General features: G+C 38.8%; 1 protein-coding gene across 1 annotated transcript; it reads left to right on the top strand.

Annotated features, from left to right (window-relative positions):
• The first annotated feature begins 3300 nt into the window (after window positions 1-3300).
• LOC149264529 (reticulon-like protein B21) lies at window positions 3301-7896 on the top strand. The gene is made up of 8 exons (XM_089399320.1): window positions 3301-3468; window positions 3554-3579; window positions 3847-3978; window positions 4066-4140; window positions 4434-4584; window positions 4674-4743; window positions 6845-6910; window positions 7805-7896. Exons 1-8 carry the CDS (start codon window positions 3301-3303, stop codon window positions 7894-7896), a joined length of 780 nt encoding a protein of 259 aa, XP_089255446.1.
• Window positions 7897-20688: the final 12792 nt, after the last annotated feature.

Here is a 20688-nt window from a genome sequence, read left to right as displayed (position 1 = left end):
TGTTATTACTCAAATGGGTAAATGGAGATGAAACCAATGGTGTTATGACCCGACTCAACTGAATGCAATCGAATATGATAATGCAATCCTTTCAATTCGATGAATCCTAACTAGAGTAAGGAGAGAGTTTCCATTCACTTCCAACAATGCAAAAATTGATCATTAAGAGAAAATTTAACAAATTCTCTAATGCACTAATTTCATCAAGAAAAACTAATGCAAATCAATTCCAAACCAATTTTTATTTTTATTTTTGTGTAAATTCAAATCAAAGAAAGCTGATCTAAATCTACGATTGATTTTTCAGAATGTAAACTATGCAATTGTAATCTATGCACAATTCACATGAAAAGTATGCAAATGTAATCTATGCACATTTTTCATTCATATTCTGAAACCGAGAACTCTAATTATGCAAATGTGATCTATGCAAGAGAATTCTCAAACACAAGATGATTCTAATGTAATCTAAGAACCAATCAAGTGCAAGTCGAGAAAATTGGGTGAGAGTTCCAAAGATCAAAACATAAAAACACTCAAAGGCGATTAACACTCATACACAATTTAGCCCCCCCCCGGCGAATGAGGGGGAATTTTTTTTGCAAAAACAAAAGAAAAAAGATGCAAAATTGTGAAAAGACTGAGAGAAACCTCCAAGTAATGACCAAAGGAAATCAAATTAAGAATTTCTCAAAAAAGAGACTCAAAACACCCAATTGATGAAAGCTAAAAGCAGGAATGCTAATGAAACAAGTTCAGGTGAAAATTTTTGACAGGGTACTAAAGGATCTGGGCAGAAAACACTAAGAAAAACCAAAATCTAAAAGCAATTAAAGCAAAAATGGAGTTTTCCTAAATTTTTACAGGAAGACGCAGGCAACCCGTTAGAACAGGCGCGGGCCCGCTCTGTGCAAACGGCAACAGCGCGTCCAAAGACGCACTGTGCAGTACTCAGAGGGTGCGTCCTTCTGGAAAAGTTAAGAAAAACCAAATCTAACTAAATCTAAAGCTAAGCCACCCAAATACTAATTCTCACAGTCAAAAACCAGAAAATAAAAATGATTTTCTCAGAGCAAAGTTCACACAAAGGAAAAGACTTTCGCATTAATGGATTCCCCAGCGGAGTCGCCAATTTGTCACACGGAATTGGTCAAGGGTGCGGACACAGCTGACCTTCCTAGAATTCTAAGACATTCTAATGACAAACAAGACAAAATGGAGTGATCTTTCTCTAAATATACCTTTTAGAACATGAAAACTACAAGTGTTTAGGCTTACCTTATTCCAAAACGCTGTTGTGGAAGTCCGTTCTTGACGATCCGGATGAGCTCCTCCTTCAAGTCAATTCCTGCAACCACAAACAATCAAACAATTACCAAGCACTTGCATTTCATATAATAAAACATATATTCAACATGCAGACCAAGGAACACATGAAATAACTCATTAACACAAGCTATTGAGAAAAATAAACCAGTTTGTATTAATAACGAAACAAAGAAACTCTTACAACCTGGCCTTGGTGTTGTGCAAGTTCCTCCCAGGGTCCATCAAGGGTTTTCCTCTACTTTGACAAAGCTCACCCTCTTCCAAGTAGAATCAAGTAAAGACAATCTCTCCTCACAAAGGCTCTAATGGAAGACCTAAATCCTGCAGCATTTACCCAAAGAAAATGTATAGCTCCAACCTCCTCTCCTTCTGGCTCAATGCCTTTATTTATAGTGCTGTAAAGAGGTCATTCAGGTCCACTATCAATGGGATCATCCCCCTCTATGGGTGGGATAGCTCCCTTATTGATGGGATAAGTTCCCCCTTAATAGAGATACATGAACCAACTGGAGGCGCATCCATTTCATCAAACCGACCTCTAGAATGTTCTAGAAGTAACCACAAGTAACTTTTTCAAGATAAAACTCGCGCATTTTGCCTTTTACAGAGGGACGCACCTGTCCCTTAACATACAGAGCGTCCATGGACGCATATTTTGTGAACAAGGTCAGCGTCCCCGCAGGTAAGGCTAGAGAGAACCTGCGACCCCAGAGATAAACATAGTTTTTACAAGACTTTCTCTCTTCTTTGAGTTTGAGATGGATAACAGAGGCATGAGACTTGCCTAAGAGGGTAGCATGACTGTTGATTTGAGCCATACTAACTGTAAGTAGTCAAGGTGACATTTTTTAGTGTAACAGGCAAGGGTTTCTTCCTGAAAATGAGAACCAGTTTGAGGAACAAAATGGTGAAGATATATAGAGAAGTAGAGCTGAGCAGAAACGGCCATGAAGATCCCCAGGCATTATGATCCCATCCATAGCTTAAAAGCAATTTAAGCCCGCTGCATTATCGGTAACCGTCAACGGTTTTGTTTTAATGTTAACATTAGTTCGATTCTTATTATCTGCAGGGGTATGCTAAGGTTTGGTAAGGTTTGGTGTTCCCTATTATAAGATTGTGCATTGGCAGCTGGTGCATGCCATGGTTCAACAGCTGTTAACTGCTCGCTAGGTGCTGTTTCCTCGGCCCTTGTTTATGGTGACTCGAATGCAACAAATAAACTGCAAGCTGCGCAAAAATTTCCCGCACGGAAGGCAATGGCAGGCCTGAAGGCAATGGCAGGCCTGTTCTGATACCCACAAGTTGCATCTAGATATGTACCTGACTCAGATGCTGCTGATCAAACTTTCACTGCCCGTTTCTTGCGGCCTTTACCCGGAGGCATCCTATCTCGAGCAGGATCCCTCTGCTCTTTGGCGCTCGGGATTCAATTCAAGAACTAGTCACTCACCGTCTGATTCACGCGGATCAGAGCCATCGAGTCGATAATAACAGTTCTTCGGTGCAGCTCTGACCCTACAGCAAGATCACAGCTTGCCGCCGTTAACTATCTAGTTCAGGGGACGAGTCTCTTAACGCAATCTTCTTATTATTAAGCCCACTTTTGCGTTGCCAAACTCTTCTTGTATTCGCCATTCCTGTAAGATGAAATTTGGCCCTTCTTGTCCTTTTTCCCATACGCTGACGACATATTGGCTCGCGGATCATGCCTTAATTGTGCACTTTAGATGGGATCATAATGCCTGGGGATCTTCATGGCCGTTCCTGCTCAGCTCTACTTCTCTATATATCTTCGCCATTTTGTTCCTCAAAATGGTTCTCATTTTTAGGAAGAAACCCTTGCCCTTGAGCCCAATTCCAACATTTTAAAATTTGGGACTACTAGCGATTCAGGTCGCCATTTTTGTGGGGTGTTTGGTGGCAACCTCTGTGGAAATTAAGGAGACAAGATGGATTTGGGGGAAATCCATGAATTCTGCAAAGTGGGTGCTCTGTTTCCCTCTCGGAACTCGCTCTGTTGGCATCACACAAACAGTTTCAGAGAATGAGATAAACAGTGGAATCGCGCTGAAAAATTCGGAAAACGGTGGCAGTGAGGAAAACAGACACAGCTTTTTCATTTTCAAGCCACGAAAGGTAAAGCTCAATGAACATTCATTGCAGAATTAAACGCTGGCTTTCTGAACTGAGTTACATATGTTAGCTTGATGCAAAATTTAAGTGGCGCTGTTACGGATTGCATGCTATGTAATGGTGATAGAGGATAGAGTGGTTAAGGCATGTGGCTCTCATGCGAAGGCCCACATAGTCCACTAACTTTTTTTTTTTATTATTTTTATTTTATTCCACGCATTATATTTATTTAATTTATCAGTGTCGATCTAAAGATGGAGCGGATTGAAGGAGGCCCAATCTGATCTGACTGAATGGTGAGATACTTTTCTTAAGCTTACTTAGTTAGAGGGTTATTCTAACTAAAAAACTGATTATTGAACTAATCATTATTTCAAATAGCACGGGGTTAAATGCTAGTGGTGTTCCAGCTGATTTGATCATGTGGAAGGATACTCCGAAATCAGCATTAATGTTTGGAATCGGCTCGTTTTGTGTCATATCTTCATCCTTTACCCAGGACTTGCATTTCAGGTCTAGAACTTTTTCTTGATTATTTACTGAAATATGTCACTGATAAAGATGGATAACGCCTGACAATGTTGTGGAATTTTGTTGCAGCTTGGTTACCTTTGTATCATACTTAGCCCTTGTATACCTGGCTGCAGTTTTCTTCTACAAGAACATTTTGCAAAGGTAACAAGCTCTCTCTTTCTCAACATTTTCCAGGCATATGAATACATTCTTGTTTCTTTTATCTCGGTAGCCAAATTGAAGGATGTTCTGTAAGGTCATTTCACTCGGTTATTATTTCTACCCTTGCACGAATCGTCAAATATTTTGCTTCGTTTATTTATTTATTTTGATTTTGAGCACCTCCTGGTATTGAACAGGCTGTTTCCAGCAGAATGTGCCTTTCCAAGGCTTTAAAAAAATGATCCAAGTGAAAGATTGATAAGTACTGATTTATGAGATTTAATGTTGGCCAGGGGACTTGAACAAGACTGCAGCCTTGTAAATTATGAAGCAATTAGTGAGGCCTATGCACTTTCTATCATTAGATTGGTGCTTTCATTTGTCAATGGATTGCTTGCCAAGCTCCGAGAACTCTTTTCAGGCGATCCAGCTACCACTATGAAGGTACATTATTTGATAAACAGATCTCCGATTCTCCAGTTCTTGGGTTTTCTTTTCTGCATCTTAAACCTTAGAAGGAATTTTTTTGGCAGTTGGCATCTATTATTTGGTTGCTTGCACAGTGTGGGCAGAAAATGACCATATGGACTCTAGCAAAGCTTTGTAAGTTCCAAGCTCACCTTCCATTGCATCATTAATTGCATGCTGGATTTTGAAGTTGGTTTTTGAATATGCTCAAATCTCATGTAGTTCTTTCTTTCTTCTCTCGCTTAATTGATTCATAATTTGTTAAGTCTAGTTTCGATGTTCGAACTCTGAACTTGTTGGAAGCTTACAGAGAGGCCAAAACTAGATAAGGTGGTGTCTTATACTTACAGTGCTTTGTCTATGTTATAATCATTCAACACATCTAATTATATCAGGGCGATTAGGTCGTAGCAAAATAGAACAGTGACAGGCCTAATTAAGTATTTGAGCAAGTAGCATGTAGCAAAACAGAACAACAAGAAGACATGATGTAAGCTCTGAGATGATTAAATCACCCAGCAGAGGGATAAAGGGGCAAACCTCCAGGTGCTTAAAAGATCTGAGCTTAAGATATATCTACGCTAGTTTATTTAGATTTTCTGTTCCCTTTTCTTGACATTAGAGGTCCGATGCTGTTTTTTTTCATTTTAGTTTTGGCAAGTATGCACTCAACATCTTATCCACCTGGAGCTGTAAGAGTACATTACAAGTTATTTATATTGGTGCAATTAAACGTGCAAAAACCTGTAAACCAGGGTCTGTTATGTAATACCTTGAGGTTTTGAAGCTTCAAGTTGTATAAGTGTCATTATATGATAAATTGACCATGCCTGTACTCCAGATTAGTGTTGCGAGCATCCTGATTTTATCCTGTTTTTGTGATTTTTTGGCATAGCCGATGTTTGCCAATTCTTACTAATACTTTGGTGGTATCTTAGTTTTGTCGATGCCAATTTTTACCAATGTTTTTGTGATTTTTCTTATATTTTGGTTTTCCGGACCCTTGCCAGTGTTGGCAACATCGCTCCGGATTGCATTCTTGAAGGGCATATTAGATTTGAGTTTAGATGGGTTAGGCCAGTATTTGTGTTCAATGTACCCAACGCACTCTCTAGATACAATATACTGGTAAATACAAAGGTACACATAATTTTGGATAGTTGATGGATTACCCTTGCCCTCACCTGGGCTATATAATGCTGCTTCTTTGGGTGCAATTACTTGTCCTTAGTTAAAATTTTTGGACCTCAAATAAGTAAAAAAGGTAAATGGAATAAAGAGAAATGATAAATTAGACACTTTTTAATTTCGAGAAATACATATTTACAACAAAATTTAAGTGCTTAGCATCCAAAATCTACATGTTACAAAAAAATATTAACATTAATTTGAAGTCTGGTCTAGTCAATGGAAATGTTAACTAACTTGGCTTTTTTTCAGTGCTTAGCATCCCAGAACCATATGTTAAAAAAAAACAATTTTCAACCCTAATTTGAAGTCTGGTCTAGTCAATGCAAATGTTAACTAACGTGGCTATTTTTCAATCATTATAGTACCTGGACTAATAAAAAGGGAAAAATACCACCACCAGTTTTTTGCCACTATGTTGTTAGCCAAATCTATTAACCATTTTAGAAGCAAATAACATAAAGTAGTGAAATAGAGGTTGGTTTTTGTTGAATAAAATGTTTCCTTGAACTAATAGAGGCCAAGCGCAAAATACCATTAAGGCCACAATCAAAATTTCCAAATCTCACTAGTGGCCTTACCTGCATAAAAGAGTTTACTAGTCATGTCACTGCGGGGAACATGCTTATGGAGGGTCATCCTTGTCTTTGTGGGGTAGCCTGCAACTGTGCTTGTGGTTTGTGATGATGGGTTCCTGTCCATTTCTGTGTCTTTGTTAGGCTCAAGAGGCTTCTCAACCTCAGAGATAACCAATGCGAGTGTCAGGAGCTTATTGTTTTGTGAAACGGGCAGGGGAGGCCCAAGGTAGTACTACCATCTATGCCAACTAGTACTCATATTGTAAAGCCAAGTCACAAATGTTGATGGTAAATCATAGATAGTTGTATTCCAACTATGTTCATTTTAGTAGGTCAGGAGTGATCTGATGTAAAAGTCCTACGTTTCTCTTTATTTTGGCTATTGGGTTGTTATTGTAGTAGACTCTTTTGCAACACTTATCACAATTCATAACTAATGGCATTGGAATTTCACTTTGTGTTTCTAACAGCATTCTTTGCCATCTTTACTATACCGAAACTCTATGCATGCTACTCTGTTCAGTTGCACAGATATGGTATGTCATGATGTGTCTTTGACAAGTTGATGTCTCTTTTGAGAGTGCAAATTGAAAGAAGGCTTCGCTAGAAAATGACCATATGGACTCTAGCAAAGCTTTGTAAGTTCCAAGCTCACCTTCCATTGCATCATTAATTGCATGCTGGATTTTGAAGTTGGTTTTTGAATATGCTCAAATCTCATGTAGTTCTTTCTTTCTTCTCTCGCTTAATTGATTCATAATTTGTTAAGTCTAGTTTCGATGTTCGAACTCTGAACTTGTTGGAAGCTTACAGAGAGGCCAAAACTAGATAAGGTGGTCTCTTATACTTACAGTGCTTTGTCTATGTTATAATCATTCAACACATCTAATTATATCAGGGCGATTAGGTCGTAGCAAAATAGAACAGTGACAGGCCTAATTAAGTATTTGAGCAAGTAGCATGTAGCAAAAGAGAACAACCTCTATACTCATTTCCATTCATGTAGGTTGTACCGTTTGTCAGTTATGCATTTACGATGGCTAAAGTGGATGGTTTGAATTTGATTATATTGTATTTTTAAAATTTAAAATTTATTTTTTAATGTATCGAAAAATCTGTGGGGATATTCTAACTATGAAGAGCAATCACATTTATAATTCTAACAAGTTTTTGCTAATTTTAAAGGAAAAAATATGAAATAAAAACCTCTTACAAATAGACTGCCATATTACTATTTCTCTAGCTTCAACACTAATAGTATTTTATAGAATTTTTATGTTAACATATCTATGTTAAATTGTAATGATTTTACTACATAGTAACCAATGCATAAGGAATTATTAAAAAATAAGGACTTTTCATTGCCAAATTAAAATTTGAATTATTGATATTCAATTTTCATAATTCATAGTTAAGGATTTGGTAAACAGAATCTGAAATCATACTTGTCAAAATGCAGGATGGCTACATCCTGGCTCAACTGTCAGCTGCATGGTTACTCAGATGGTGCATCGATATCTAATCATAACCATCATATTATTCATGCAGCATAATTTATTTTGAGCGTGTTCCCATACATTTGTTGAGCCACACCAATAAAATTTGCTTCTGTTTCTGGACTGATTGACATTCCAGCCATTTCCCCTGAGAAATCAATTATATTATAGTTCTGCTTTATATCATATATTTGGACAAAATCAGCTAGCTCAGCCATGGCCATAAGCTTTCCACATGATGAGAACCTTATAGAACGTATGGCACCTAACTGGCCCTGGAGAACTTCAAAAAGGGTAAAGTGTTTTAGCATATATTTGACCATCGAGATGCCATGAAGAAGCAAATGAGTAATCCCAATAGTCTGCAAAATGCACTATGCAATGAACATATACTTGCATTACATATAAACACCATCTTCCGGTACAGTTAAGTTTTAAACTTAATATGTGTGAGGTCAATGTTGAAAGCACATACTGAGAAAAAACCATGCACCACAGCATAATTTCTCATAAAAAAATCTTATATAGTCTGAAAGAAAGCCCTTAGCATTATCCCTAGCGACAAGAAGCAGGCTTTTCATCTAGACTGCAAGAAGTATTTTGAGGATCATTCATCTTACGGGTCGGATTGATAAAGAAGAAACAAAATAAAAGGACACTTGATCGTAGTGCAGTGGAATCACAATGCACTTACATTAACAGATATGGGGAAGGAGAAGTTCCTAATCAATGCAAATCTCTCACCACAAATACTCAGTATACCACAATCACTACTTGAAATCATGAACTGAGTTGCTCCACTATATAGCACGAACCCCATGATAAAAATGGACTCAGTCAGATTCTGCATAGCAGCTACAGAAAATAAGGCTAGACAAAAGTATAGAGAAGTATCCCTCTCTGTCCTGGCAAAATGTAGTTTGGACTTCAGGCTCCTTGTTTTCTAATTCCCCTGTTTCGACTCTCTCTCTCAGGTATGCTTCTGTTTCTCAGTCTGATTCTCCTTTTGTTCTTCTGTTTAGGCTAGGACCGGTATAAATGTGTTGTCTTTATTCTTTCATTAATCTATCTTTCTGTTTCTTGGGTCCTCCTTCGGACAGTCCCAGTTTTTTGTCTCTTCGTCTTGGGCTTCTGCAATGCAATATGTAACTTCTCATTTTTTTAATGAAGAATAAGTGTAATCTCAGGGGTCATTACACGAGAAGAACTAAGCAGTAACTGTAATGAAAGCATATCCATCTATCCTATATCCTGTTGTATAGATACATGTGATAGGTAAGCTATAATAGTGAATACAGAGTTGTTACCCTTCGATGTTCTATGTTTCCATATTAGCTTAGAGCTTTATAAGGTTGGTATTCAACTCCATTATGGAGATAAGCATAGTGAGTGTTAGACATACCTGTACCCATTGAGCTATGAAACACATTGGCTTGTTACTCATCAATATGAGCTTAGAGGTTGTGATATCATGCAAATAAGGCACATACACAAGCTTGGTTGATTCAAACACAGCTTCTATACCCATACGTCTTACCTATGATCTCTATTGATTCGGGATAAAGAGTGGTGAGTAATGTGTGTTGGCATTATGATTTAAGTGTTGTCCTTGATGGCAACTCACTCAGAGGTTGGTACAGGTGATGGCAACTTAATCAGAAGACAGATCTCAGTACAGCATGCCAAGGAAGCTCATACACGCCGTTTCGTTAAGCCCAAGTCGCGTGTACACGCTAGTTCGATTCATAAAAAGCGCGTGTATGTGGAAAGGTTCCTTTGGTCCATGGTGGTTAGTCCTTGGAAGTTGTGCCTATGATTTCGGACCATTATGTCTCGACGGGCGTGTCGATCCCTAGTTTTAAAGTTGATGGTATTGTGTTACTATGGTTTTGGCTCTTGGTATTGAGCTAGGCCTAAAACTATATAAGGAGAAGAAGATCATTAGGCAAAATCATCTTTCGACAAGGCTTGAATATCTAAGAGAGAAAGAGATCTGATATGCAGGTTCTGAGTTGCTTGATCTAAGCCAAGGAGAGATCACAGCGGTTGATGGAAGACTAGATCTAAGGATAGATCGGGATCTAATGGTTTGAAATGCACTATCATGATATGGTTGATTATGCATATTTCTAGATCTGCATATTGTCGCAATGTTACGTTCTGGGTCTAACTAATGTCTGGTACAGCTGCAAATTGAGAAAGTTTATTTTTAGATCTGTACGCAGGTTGGCTTCGGTAAAAGCGCGTGTATACGCGGGTTTTGCTCATTGAAGTAGCGTATATCTTTTGAAGCTTGATTTTGGGTTTACAGTGGGGTCTGACTGTTATTGCAGAGTTCTGTAGTCTGCTCTACTGGTGCTTGACAGGGTTCAGTGGATCAGTGATTCAAAGTTTGGTTGTTTTATGCTTCAATGATCTGTTGTGGAAATTGAATGAATTGTGGTCTTCAGATTGTAATGTTGTGCTTCAGGAATATCCAAGTCTGAAAATGTATGAAAGGTGATACCTGAAAGAAGGAAGATTGTAGGTCAGCACCTACGTACTAGTATCTTGGCTAGTACAAGAGCAAAGGGGGTTGGAGCTCCCTTCCAAGGAAGTTTGGAGAACGAGAGAAGGTTGTAGCCTTCTGCAGGTTGTAGCCTACGTACTGGTATAAGGCTGCACCAGTACAAAAGATTGTAAACTGAAGTTTCATATTAAAGAAAGATAGAGACAACTTGCAGCAGGTGGTTTTCACCCACATTGGGTTTCCACCTTATATCTTGGTGTTCATGTGTGTGGCTTTTTATCTGTTCTGTTATACTGCACATGTTTACTGTTAATGTGGTGAATAATGTCCTGATGCACTTAATTGAAGAATAAGCTAACTAAATTGTGAGTTTTCTTCTTATACGCTGTTTTACTTCGTCACAGTAGCGTGTACACGCTGGTTCACTTAACTGAAGTAGCGTATATGTTTCTGAGCATTTAAAAAGTTTGATTAATCTGATAATACTGATTCACCCCCCCTCTCAGTATTATTTCCAACAATTGGTATCGGAGCAGGTCCTTCAAAGAAGCTTGATCGCTTGAAGGAAGATCATTCATCATGAGCAACTACGAGAAAGAAGCATCAATCAGGCCACCGGTTTTTGATGGAACAAATTTCAATTATTGGAAGGTAAGAGTTACTGCATATCTTCAATCTCTTGGTACAGAAGTTTGGGACATTGTAGAAACAGGCTATGCTTTTCCTTCAGCTACTCCTACAGATCCAGCTGAGAAAAAGGCATATGAAACAAATGCAAAAGCAGTCAGTACTCTATTAGGAAGTATATCTCAAACAGAATTCATGAAGGTCATGCACTTCAAATCAGCAAAAGAGATATGGGACAAAATGATCACTAGCTATGAAGGAGATGAACAGGTAAAGCAAGCTAAACTTCAAACTCTCAGGATTCAATATGAGACCCTCAAGATGTATAATGATGAAAGTGTGGCTAATTATTTTCTTCGGGTAGATGAGATTGTTAATTGTATGAAAAATTTGGGTGAAGAAATAAAAGAGACTATAGTAGTTCAAAAGATTCTAAGATCATTATCCCCCAAGTTTGAATCTAAAGTATCTGCAATAGAAGAAAAGGAAAATCTCAAAGTTCTCACTATGTCTCAGCTACATGGAATTCTAACTGCTTATGAAATGAGAAAGGGAGGTCCATCAGACAGAAGGGAAGCTGCTTTTAAGGCATCAAGAAAAGAAGATTACTATGAAGCAAGCCATGTTCCAGAAGAAGAGGAAGAAGAATCAAATTTTGTCAGAAATCTTCAAAGGGGTGCTGGAAGGTTCAGAGGTAAGCTACCTTTCAAATGCTTTGCTTGTGGAAGAGTAGGTCATTATGCTGCAAAATGTCCTAATAAGGATAAAGGAAAAGAACCTGCTAGATGGAATAAGAAACAAAGTGCAAATAAGAAAAGCTACTACACCCATGAAGATAGTGATGGCTTATCAAACAGTGATGAAGATGAACAAGGTAATAAATATAAGCTATTAATGGCATTTGAAGATGATGATTATGAGGATGCTGTAGATGTGGATAATCTCTATAATGAAATTACTAGACTCAAGAGATGCATAGAAGAAAAGAGTGTGATCATTGATACTTTGCAATTTCAAATTGATGAAAAGGAAAAACATCTTGAAAAACTAGAAGGTGAAATTGTTGGTCTCAGAAAAGAAATTGAGAAAACAAAAGCTATTAATCTTAAGTTTGTCAAAGGATCTGAAACTTTGGATGAGATTATCAATGTGCAGCGGTCTCCTCTAAACAAGACAGGTTTGGGCTATAATGGAGAAACCTCTCAAGCATCCACCTCAAAAAGTTATCTTGATGCAGCAAGAAGAAATGAGCAGAAGAACAATGAAGATAATCAGGTAAAGCAGGGACGAATTACAAACAGAAACTATCAGGGACAATCCTTCTTAAGGGTGAACAAAAGCTACAACCAACCACAGGTAAAATCTTCTCAGTTTGGCACAAGAATAGATGAAAATAGAAATTACAATCAGTTGGCTGGTAGATTCAATAACCGCAGAAGCTTCTTCAATGGACAATGCTTTTCTTGCCATAACTTTGGTCACAAAGCAGCTCAATGTGTTGCATATAAAACAATCATGACTAGGGAAGCTCAAAAACAAAGAAGTATGACAGGGATTACAAAGAGGACCTATAACAACTTTTCGGTTCTTGAAAATGAAGTTGAATGTTCTATTTGCAATAATTTTGGTCATAAAGAATCTGAATGCAGGAGCAGGTTTCAGGAGAAAAAGGAACAAGCCACGAGCACCAAAAAATGGAGAATAAAAGAACCTCAGACAGAAAGATGTGGGATAGCGTTTTATGCAGAAGGACAGGAAAATCTATGGTACATTGACAGTGGATGTTCGAAACATATGACAGGTGATAAAGAAAAACTTGAATCTTATTCTACTTTAGAAAAGGGAAAGAAAGTTTCTTTTGGAAATGATACTCCTGCAACTATAAAAGGAAAAGGTATTGCTCCTTTGAAAGAAAAGGTCAAGGCTGGAAATGTTTTGTATGTTGATGGATTGAAGCATAATCTTCTAAGTGTCAGCCAGATGTGTGATCAAAAAACCGAGGTTATTTTCAGATCGAATGGATGTCTTGTTCGTGATCTTGATACAGGTAAAACAGTTCTCAAAGGCAAAAGAACTCCAAATAATCTGTACATATTTGAAGAAGGACAACAACAATGCTATCTTAGCAAGGATGAAGAGCACTGGTTATGGCATCGAAGGTTGGGACATCTAAGCTTCTCACAAATAAGGAAAGCATGCAAATATCAGGCAGTTCGCGATCTTCCAGATATCAAAATTCCAGACAACACCATATGCAAATCTTGTCAGTTTGGAAAGCAAACCAGAACTAACTTTCCAGAGAAGGAAGGATCAGCTAGCTTGCCTCTTGAGCTAGTCCATACAGATGTATGTGGTCCATTTAGGAAAAGGACACCTCGAGGAGAAGAATATCTGATATTATTCATTGATGATTTCTCAAGGTTTGTTTGGTTAGGGCTTATGAAGCACAAAGATGAAGCATTCGAAAAATTCAAATCCTTCAAAGCATTGGCTGAAAATGAATCAGGACACAAAATTAAGTGCCTCAGATCTGACAGAGGTGGGGAGTTCACATCAAATGAATTTTTTGATTTCTGCGATGAACATGGGATAAGAAGAGAATTCTCTACAGCTAGAACTCCTCAGCAAAATGGGGTTGTGGAAAGAATGAACAGAACTATCCAACAAATGGCTCGTGCTATGCTCGATGAATCAGGTACTCCTGCAACCTTCTGGGGTGAAGCTGCACATGCTGCTGTTATCATTCTTAACAAAACAAATGTCCGAGTAAACAGCACTCAAACACCTCATGAGCTTTGGAGTGGTAAAACTCCTTCCGTGAAGCATTTCAAAATCTTTGGGAGCAAATGTTATATTAAGAATACTGATGAGCAACTTGGCAAACTTGAACCTAGAGCAGATGAGGGCATTCTTCTTGGTTATTCTCCACATAGCAAAGCATACAAGTGCTACAATAAAAGACTTGGCAGAATTGTTGACAGTATTGATATAGTGGTTGATGAGAAGGGATATATTCCTAGGCAAGTTCATCATGAAGACATTGAAGAAGATGAAGGTTACTCTCAAAGGCGAAATGATGAAGAAGAAGAACCTCAAGAAGAAGAAGAATCTCAAGAAGAACCAGAGGAGCAGACAAGAATAGAAGAGAAGACTCCATCCAGATATGTCCAAAAGAATCATCCAGAAACTCAGATTGTGGGGCAGAAAGAAGCAGGAGTACAAACAAGAAGGACACTTGCAGAAGCTTCAAGCTACTTGGCTCTACTCTCCTCCATTGAACCACAAAATGTGAAAGAAGCATGCAAAGATGAATGTTGGGTCAAAGCAATGGATGAAGAACTTGAGCAAATCGAAAAGAACAACACTTGGGAATTAGTTCCTAGACCAAAAGATAAGAATGTAATAGGAACAAAATGGGTCTTCAAGAATAAGTTAAATGAAAATGGAGAAGTAATTAGAAACAAGGCCAGACTTGTTTGTAAAGGGTATGCACAGCAAGAAGGAATAGATTTTGAAGAGACCTTTGCTCCTGTGGCAAGACTAGAGGCCATCCGAATGTTCCTTGCTCTCTCAAGCTTTCAAAACTTCAAGGTATTTCAAATGGACGTGAAATCAGCCTTCCTGAATGGAGACTTAGAAGAAGAAGTATATATTGAGCAGCCAGATGGGTTCATTCTTGGGAATGATCCAAACCTTGTATGCAGATTGAAAAAGGCACTCTATGGGCTCAAACAAGCTCCAAGGGCTTGGTACTATCGGTTGGACAAATATCTTCACCAACAAGGCTTTTCAAAAGGATCAGCAGATAGCAATCTCTATATAAAAGTTGAAAATAACAAATTGCTAATTCTTGTTGTTTATGTAGATGATATTATTTTTGGCAGCAATGAAGAGACCATGAGTCAAAACTTTGCCTTGGTTATGCAGAAAGAATTCGAAATGTCACTTCTTGGAGAATTGACATATTTTCTTGGATTGCAAATCCAACAAAATGAAGGAGGTATCTTCTTGTCTCAAACCAAATACCTCAAGCAGATCTTGAAGAAGTATGGCATGGAAGAGTCAAAGCCAGTATGTACACCCATGGTTACAGGATGCAGCCTCAGTGCAAATGATGAATCAGCAGCAGTTCACCAACCCACTTATAGATCCATGATTGGGAGTTTGCTTTATTTGACAGGTACTCGACCAGATATTACACATGCAGTAGGAATGGTTGGAAGATTTCAAGCCAACCCAAAGGAAACTCATCTTCAGGCAGTCAAAAGAATCTTCAAATATCTTCAAGGGACCCAAAACTATGGCTTATGGTATCCTAGAAATACAGATCTCACTCTTCATGCTTACACAGATGCAGATTGGGCTGGAAGTGTGGATGATAGGAAAAGCACAAGTGGAGGTGCTTTCTTCATGGGTTCCAGATTAGTATCTTGGTTCAGCAAGAAACAAAGTTCGATTGCCTTATCTACAGCTGAAGCAGAATATGTGGCTGCAGCATCTTGTTGCACACAACTTCTTTGGATGATGCAGACCTTGCAGGACTTTCAAATCACTTGCACTCCACCTGTCTCTATCTTATGTGATAATACAAGTGCAATCAGCATTTCAAAGAATCCAGTCATGCACTCAAAGACCAAGCACATACCAATCAAGTACCATTTTCTTCGGGAACAAGTGCTTGAGCAGAAGGTCAAGTTGGAGTATGTTCCTTCTAAGGAGCAAGTTGCTGATATTCTCACAAAACCACTGCCCAGGGAAACTTTTGAATATCTCAGACAAAAGCTGGGAGTAGTTGATGCTTCATCCTGTTGTTGAAGTTTGTTTGTTCTACAGAAAGTTGGTATACGCAGGTTACGGAAGGGATATGTGCGTATACACGCGGTTTCATGATGGGTAAGTCGCGTATATGTTGGACGCTTGTTGCAGAAAGTATATCCGCGTACATACGCTGTTCTATACAGGAAAAATCGCGTATATGAAGTTCTGAACAGCAAGGGAAAACTCTGGAGTTCTGAACAGCAATGGGAATGTCAGAATTCTTCAGGCACAGTTTCAGGGAGTGCAACAGGCACAGGTTCAGGGGGAGCAGCTTAAAAGTCTCATAAAGCATTGTTGGCATTCAGATGTTTTGGTCGTTGGTTTCAGGAGAAGGAGCTCAGAAAGAAATCCTGGTTGCTGATCTAACAAGATATTTATCAGATGCTGCTGGTGCCTTTCCTAAGTCTTGGTCTAGATCTGTTGTCTCTATGTCATGTATCTCTCTTGTCATATTTCTTTTATGGTGTCAAGGTCATGTAACGGCCTATGTTGGTTTCCCCACTATGCCTGGGATGAATGCTGTAATATAATTGGTTGTTTCTGATATGTCCCCTCTTGGTAGGGAGTATGGATGTATGTATTGAGTCTTTTGGTGATATGACGGTCCCTTATGGTGTATAAGTCTTGGTTCTTGTTGAAGAACATCTTTTGCTGATCTGGCCTATTGTCAGGGGGAGCACGAGTCAGCACAGCCAAGCAGAGGTATCAGCATGTCCTCAGGGGGAGCACAGCCCTTTGCCCTTGATGTCAAAGGGGGAGAGTGACTTGGTGTGGTGGTTGCCATCAAGTCCAAAGGGGGAGATTGTTGGCATTATGATTTAAGTGTTGTCCTTGATGGCAACTCACTCAGAGGTTGGTACAGGTGATGGCAACTCACTCAGAGGTTGGTACAGGTGATGGCAACTTAATCAGAAGACAGATCTCAGTACAGCATGCCAAGGAAGCTCATACACGCCGTTTCGTTAAGCCCAAGTCGCGTGTACACGCTAGTTCGATTCATAAAAAGCGCGTGTATGTGGAAAGGTTCCTTTGGTCCATGGTGGTTAGTCCTTGGAAGTTGTGCCTATGATTTCGGACCATTATGTCTCGACGGGCGTGTCGATCCCTAGTTTTAAAGTTGATGGTATTGTGTTACTATGGTTTTGCCTCTTGGTATTGAGCTAGGCCTAAAACTATATAAGGAGAAGAAGATCATTAGGCAAAATCATCTTTCGACAAGGCTTGAATATCTAAGAGAGAAAGAGATCTGATATGCAGGTTCTGAGTTGCTTGATCTAAGCCAAGGAGAGATCACATCGGTTGATGGAAGACTAGATCTAAGGATAGATCGGGATCTAATGGTTTGAAATGCACTATCATGATATGGTTGATTATGCATATTTCTAGATCTGCATATTGTCGCAATGTTACGTTCTGGGTCTAACTAATGTCTGGTATAGCTGCAAATTGAGAAAGTTTATTTTTAGATCTGTACGCAGGTTGGCTTCGGTAAAAGCGCGTGTATACGCGGGTTTTGCTCATTGAAGTAGCGTATATCTTTTGAAGCTTGATTTTGGGTTTACAGTGGGGTCTGACTGTTATTGCAGAGTTCTGTAGTCTGCTCTACTGGTGCTTGACAGGGTTCAGTGGATCAGTGATTCAAAGTTTGGTTGTTTTATGCTTCAATGATCTGTTGTGGAAATTGAATGAATTGTGGTCTTCAGATTGTAATGTTGTGCTTCAGGAATATCCAAGTCTGAAAATGTATGAAAGGTGATACCTGAAAGAAGGAAGATTGTAGGTCAGCACCTACGTACTAGTATCTTGGCTAGTACAAGAGCAAAGGGGGTTGGAGCTCCCTTCCAAGGAAGTTTGGAGAACGAGAGAAGGTTGTAGCCTTCTGCAGGTTGTAGCCTGCGTACTGGTATAAGGCTGCACCAGTACAAAAGATTGTAAACTGAAGTTTCATATTAAAGAAAGATAGAGACAACTTGCAGCAGGTGGTTTTCACCCACATTGGGTTTCCACCTTATATCTTGGTGTTCATGTGTGTGGCTTTTTATCTGTTCTGTTATACTGCACATGTTTACTGTTAATGTGGTGAATAATGTCCTGATGCACTTAATTGAAGAATAAGCTAACTAAATTGTGAGTTTTCTTCTTATACGCTGTTTTACGTCGTCATAGTAGCGTGTACACGCTGGTTCACTTAACTGAAGTAGCGTATATGTTTCTGAGCATTTAAAAAGTTTGATTAATCTGATAATACTGATTCACCCCCCCTCTCAGTATTATTTCCAACAATGTGATATCCATACTTGATTAGTCGGATAAGCATTAGATTAGTGCTATTCCCATTGCTTAGACCATTGCTGTTGTTGCATATTACTGGGTTTCTTGTATTCGATCACAACTCTCATACGTAAATCAATACTAGCAACAGGTCAATGGTAATAGGGTAACATAAACCTAGCCTCACCTGTTAATCATTGTCTATTATGGTTCCACATTCAGTGTTGACCGGTATTGTCTAGTCCTATTTGCTTAGTCAATCCAGAGGTTTGATATAAAATTATACAGAAGGATGTTTTGTATAATGTTCAAGAAAGCCTATAGGACACATAACATTCAAGTACAACTCAATTGTATGATAACAATGTCTCAGACAGTTGTGGGATATGTTTTGCCTTACTGTCTTCTATAACAGCAGCATATTGTATGATAACAATGTCTCACACAGTTGTGGGATATGTTTTGCCTTACTGTCTTCTATAACAGCAACATATTTAATCTACCGCAACAGGCTCAAAGGGGCTATCTTCAAGAAATTTGGCTGGTTAAGATGCTCTTCTTGTGGGCACACTGGCCACAGCTACCTAATTTCGCATTTACTACTGCCGCCACATCCATCATTCCATATGCCATTTGCTCCCCATGTCAGATCGATCACTTAATTGCACCGATCGCTCACTTAATGTAAGGTTTTCGTTTTATGCCCATCATTAAATACTGCCCTGCTCCAATATGATCTTCAAGTATTTCAGCTCCATTCCAAATCAATCCGTATATGTACTTATTTCTGCACCTAGATATTGACATAGATCTCCTGTCTAGCCAATTTTTTATTAGAATAGTTTGGACCCAATCTGCCACCAAGATTTCCCGATGTCAGATACATCACGTAATTTCGCATTTACTTCTGCCGCCACATACATCATTCCATATGCCATTTGCTCCCCATGTCATATAGATCACTTAATTGCACCGATTTCTCACTTAACGTAAGCTTTTCGTTTTATGCCGACCATTAAATACTGGCCTGCTCCATCCGAGCTTCAAGTATTGTAGCTCCATTCACACTTAAAACCAGCTTACAAACACGTTGAACTTTTTTATAAATTGGCCTCTTCTGCACCTGGATATTCACATACATCTCCCTGCTTCACATAACATGGAATCCATTAGCATAAGCCAACTTACTCAACTCGCGGCATTGTTTCTCTTAGCACTTGTTCTCATGGCTCTTCTGATTATTGACATCGTAAAAGTCGAAAGACAAAGAAAAAAGAAACCAAGAAAACAATAATATCTCTAACGAAGAGCATATGAATCTACAACAAGTAATTCTGAATCTCAAGCCTATTTTTGCATTATTTTACGCATTGTCTTATTTCCCCGCTTCCTTCTCTGTTACAGGTGTACGACGGATGCTTCAAATATGCATTTGGGTCTGCCATGGTGGTGCAACTCGCATTTTTTATGCTTCTATCGTCTCTGCTGGGATGCCGGTCTAATGTCCTAATTGTTAGCATTCGTGCTTATCTTGTATTCTTCACGTGTTACAGTCTGTCATAAGAAATGCTTATTTTCAAGGTCAAATGTAAGCTTCACGGCGATTTTCATGTTACTCGTGTCTTGAATTGATGATGATTCTCTGCAAGTTAGTTATTCAATAATGTTCAGATCTTTGGTATATAGTGCTCATGTGACTATTTCTATTGCAGTTGTGTGATTTTGGGCTAGCAACATAAACTGGTGTATCTTGAATTGATGATGATTCTCTGCAAGTTAGTTATTCAATAATGTTCAGATCTTTGGTATATAGTGCTCATGTGACTATTTCTATTGCAGTACATCTCCTGAGTTGGCACAATAGGCTTGTGGAAGACCCTTTCCAGTAATATATCATGTAATATTGCAGGCCATAGTTAATGAAACAGCTCGAGTTTATTTGGAGGAGCTCGTGTTTGATCCCTATTTCATTGATCTGTTCTACAGTCTTACACTCTTTCTTGTTTACTATTTTGACATTTATCATTGCCTGTTGTCTGAGTTTCAGAAGAAGTTGACGCAGTCTCTACTTACAGGTCTTATCAAAACACCGATATAGCAACCCCCCTATATACGTTACCGAAACTGGTACTTCAGCCGAAACTGGTACTTCAGCCTTGGGCCTTCAGCATTCTCTTAGCACTTGTTCTCATGGCTCTTCTGATTTTGTCTTCCTGGCTGGCTGAGAGCCCTGTACCTTTACTTAGGCTTCGGAGGGACTCACTATACAGGATTAGCAGAACTAGTAGATCTTTAGCCCTAGACCTTAAATGTTAACTTCATGCAGGGACTGGCTTTACGTTAGGATCAGTCACTGTAAATCCATTGATCAATCTATATCAACCCAATGTCCTTGTTTTTGCTAATTATGCAAGTAAATGCAATGTCACATAACTTGGAAAGGCAAATCAAACAAACTAAAAGCAATGTAATGTCAGTAGTACCATCAAATTTGACACTGGTTGGAAGCTTTTGATGCAATGGAGCAAGCCACACCAAATTGTTACAGGTATATTGTTTCTCTTTCTTATGCTGGCATTTAAGACAAAAGAAA

Source organism: Pinus tabuliformis, chromosome 6, assembly GCF_031772625.1.
Source record: "Pinus tabuliformis cultivar Carrire ecotype Pingquan chromosome 6, CPIR1, whole genome shotgun sequence".
Taxonomy (NCBI): domain Eukaryota; kingdom Viridiplantae; phylum Streptophyta; class Pinopsida; order Pinales; family Pinaceae; genus Pinus; species Pinus tabuliformis.
Note: the sequence above shows the minus strand (reverse complement) of the source record. Positions and strands in the feature narration are given on the sequence as shown.

Excerpts from the sequence above, each read along its gene's own strand:
- LOC149264529 (XM_089399320.1), top strand. The coding sequence starts at position 3,301 with ATGAATTCTGCAAAGTGGGTGCTCTGTTTCCCTCTCGGAACTCGCTCT. Across the intron at positions 4,744-6,844 it reads ATGGACTCTAGCAAAGCTTT|CATTCTTTGCCATCTTTACT; the intron begins GTAAGTTCCAAG and ends TGTTTCTAACAG. Across the intron at positions 6,911-7,804 it reads TGTTCAGTTGCACAGATATG|AATCTGAAATCATACTTGTC; the intron begins GTATGTCATGAT and ends TTTGGTAAACAG.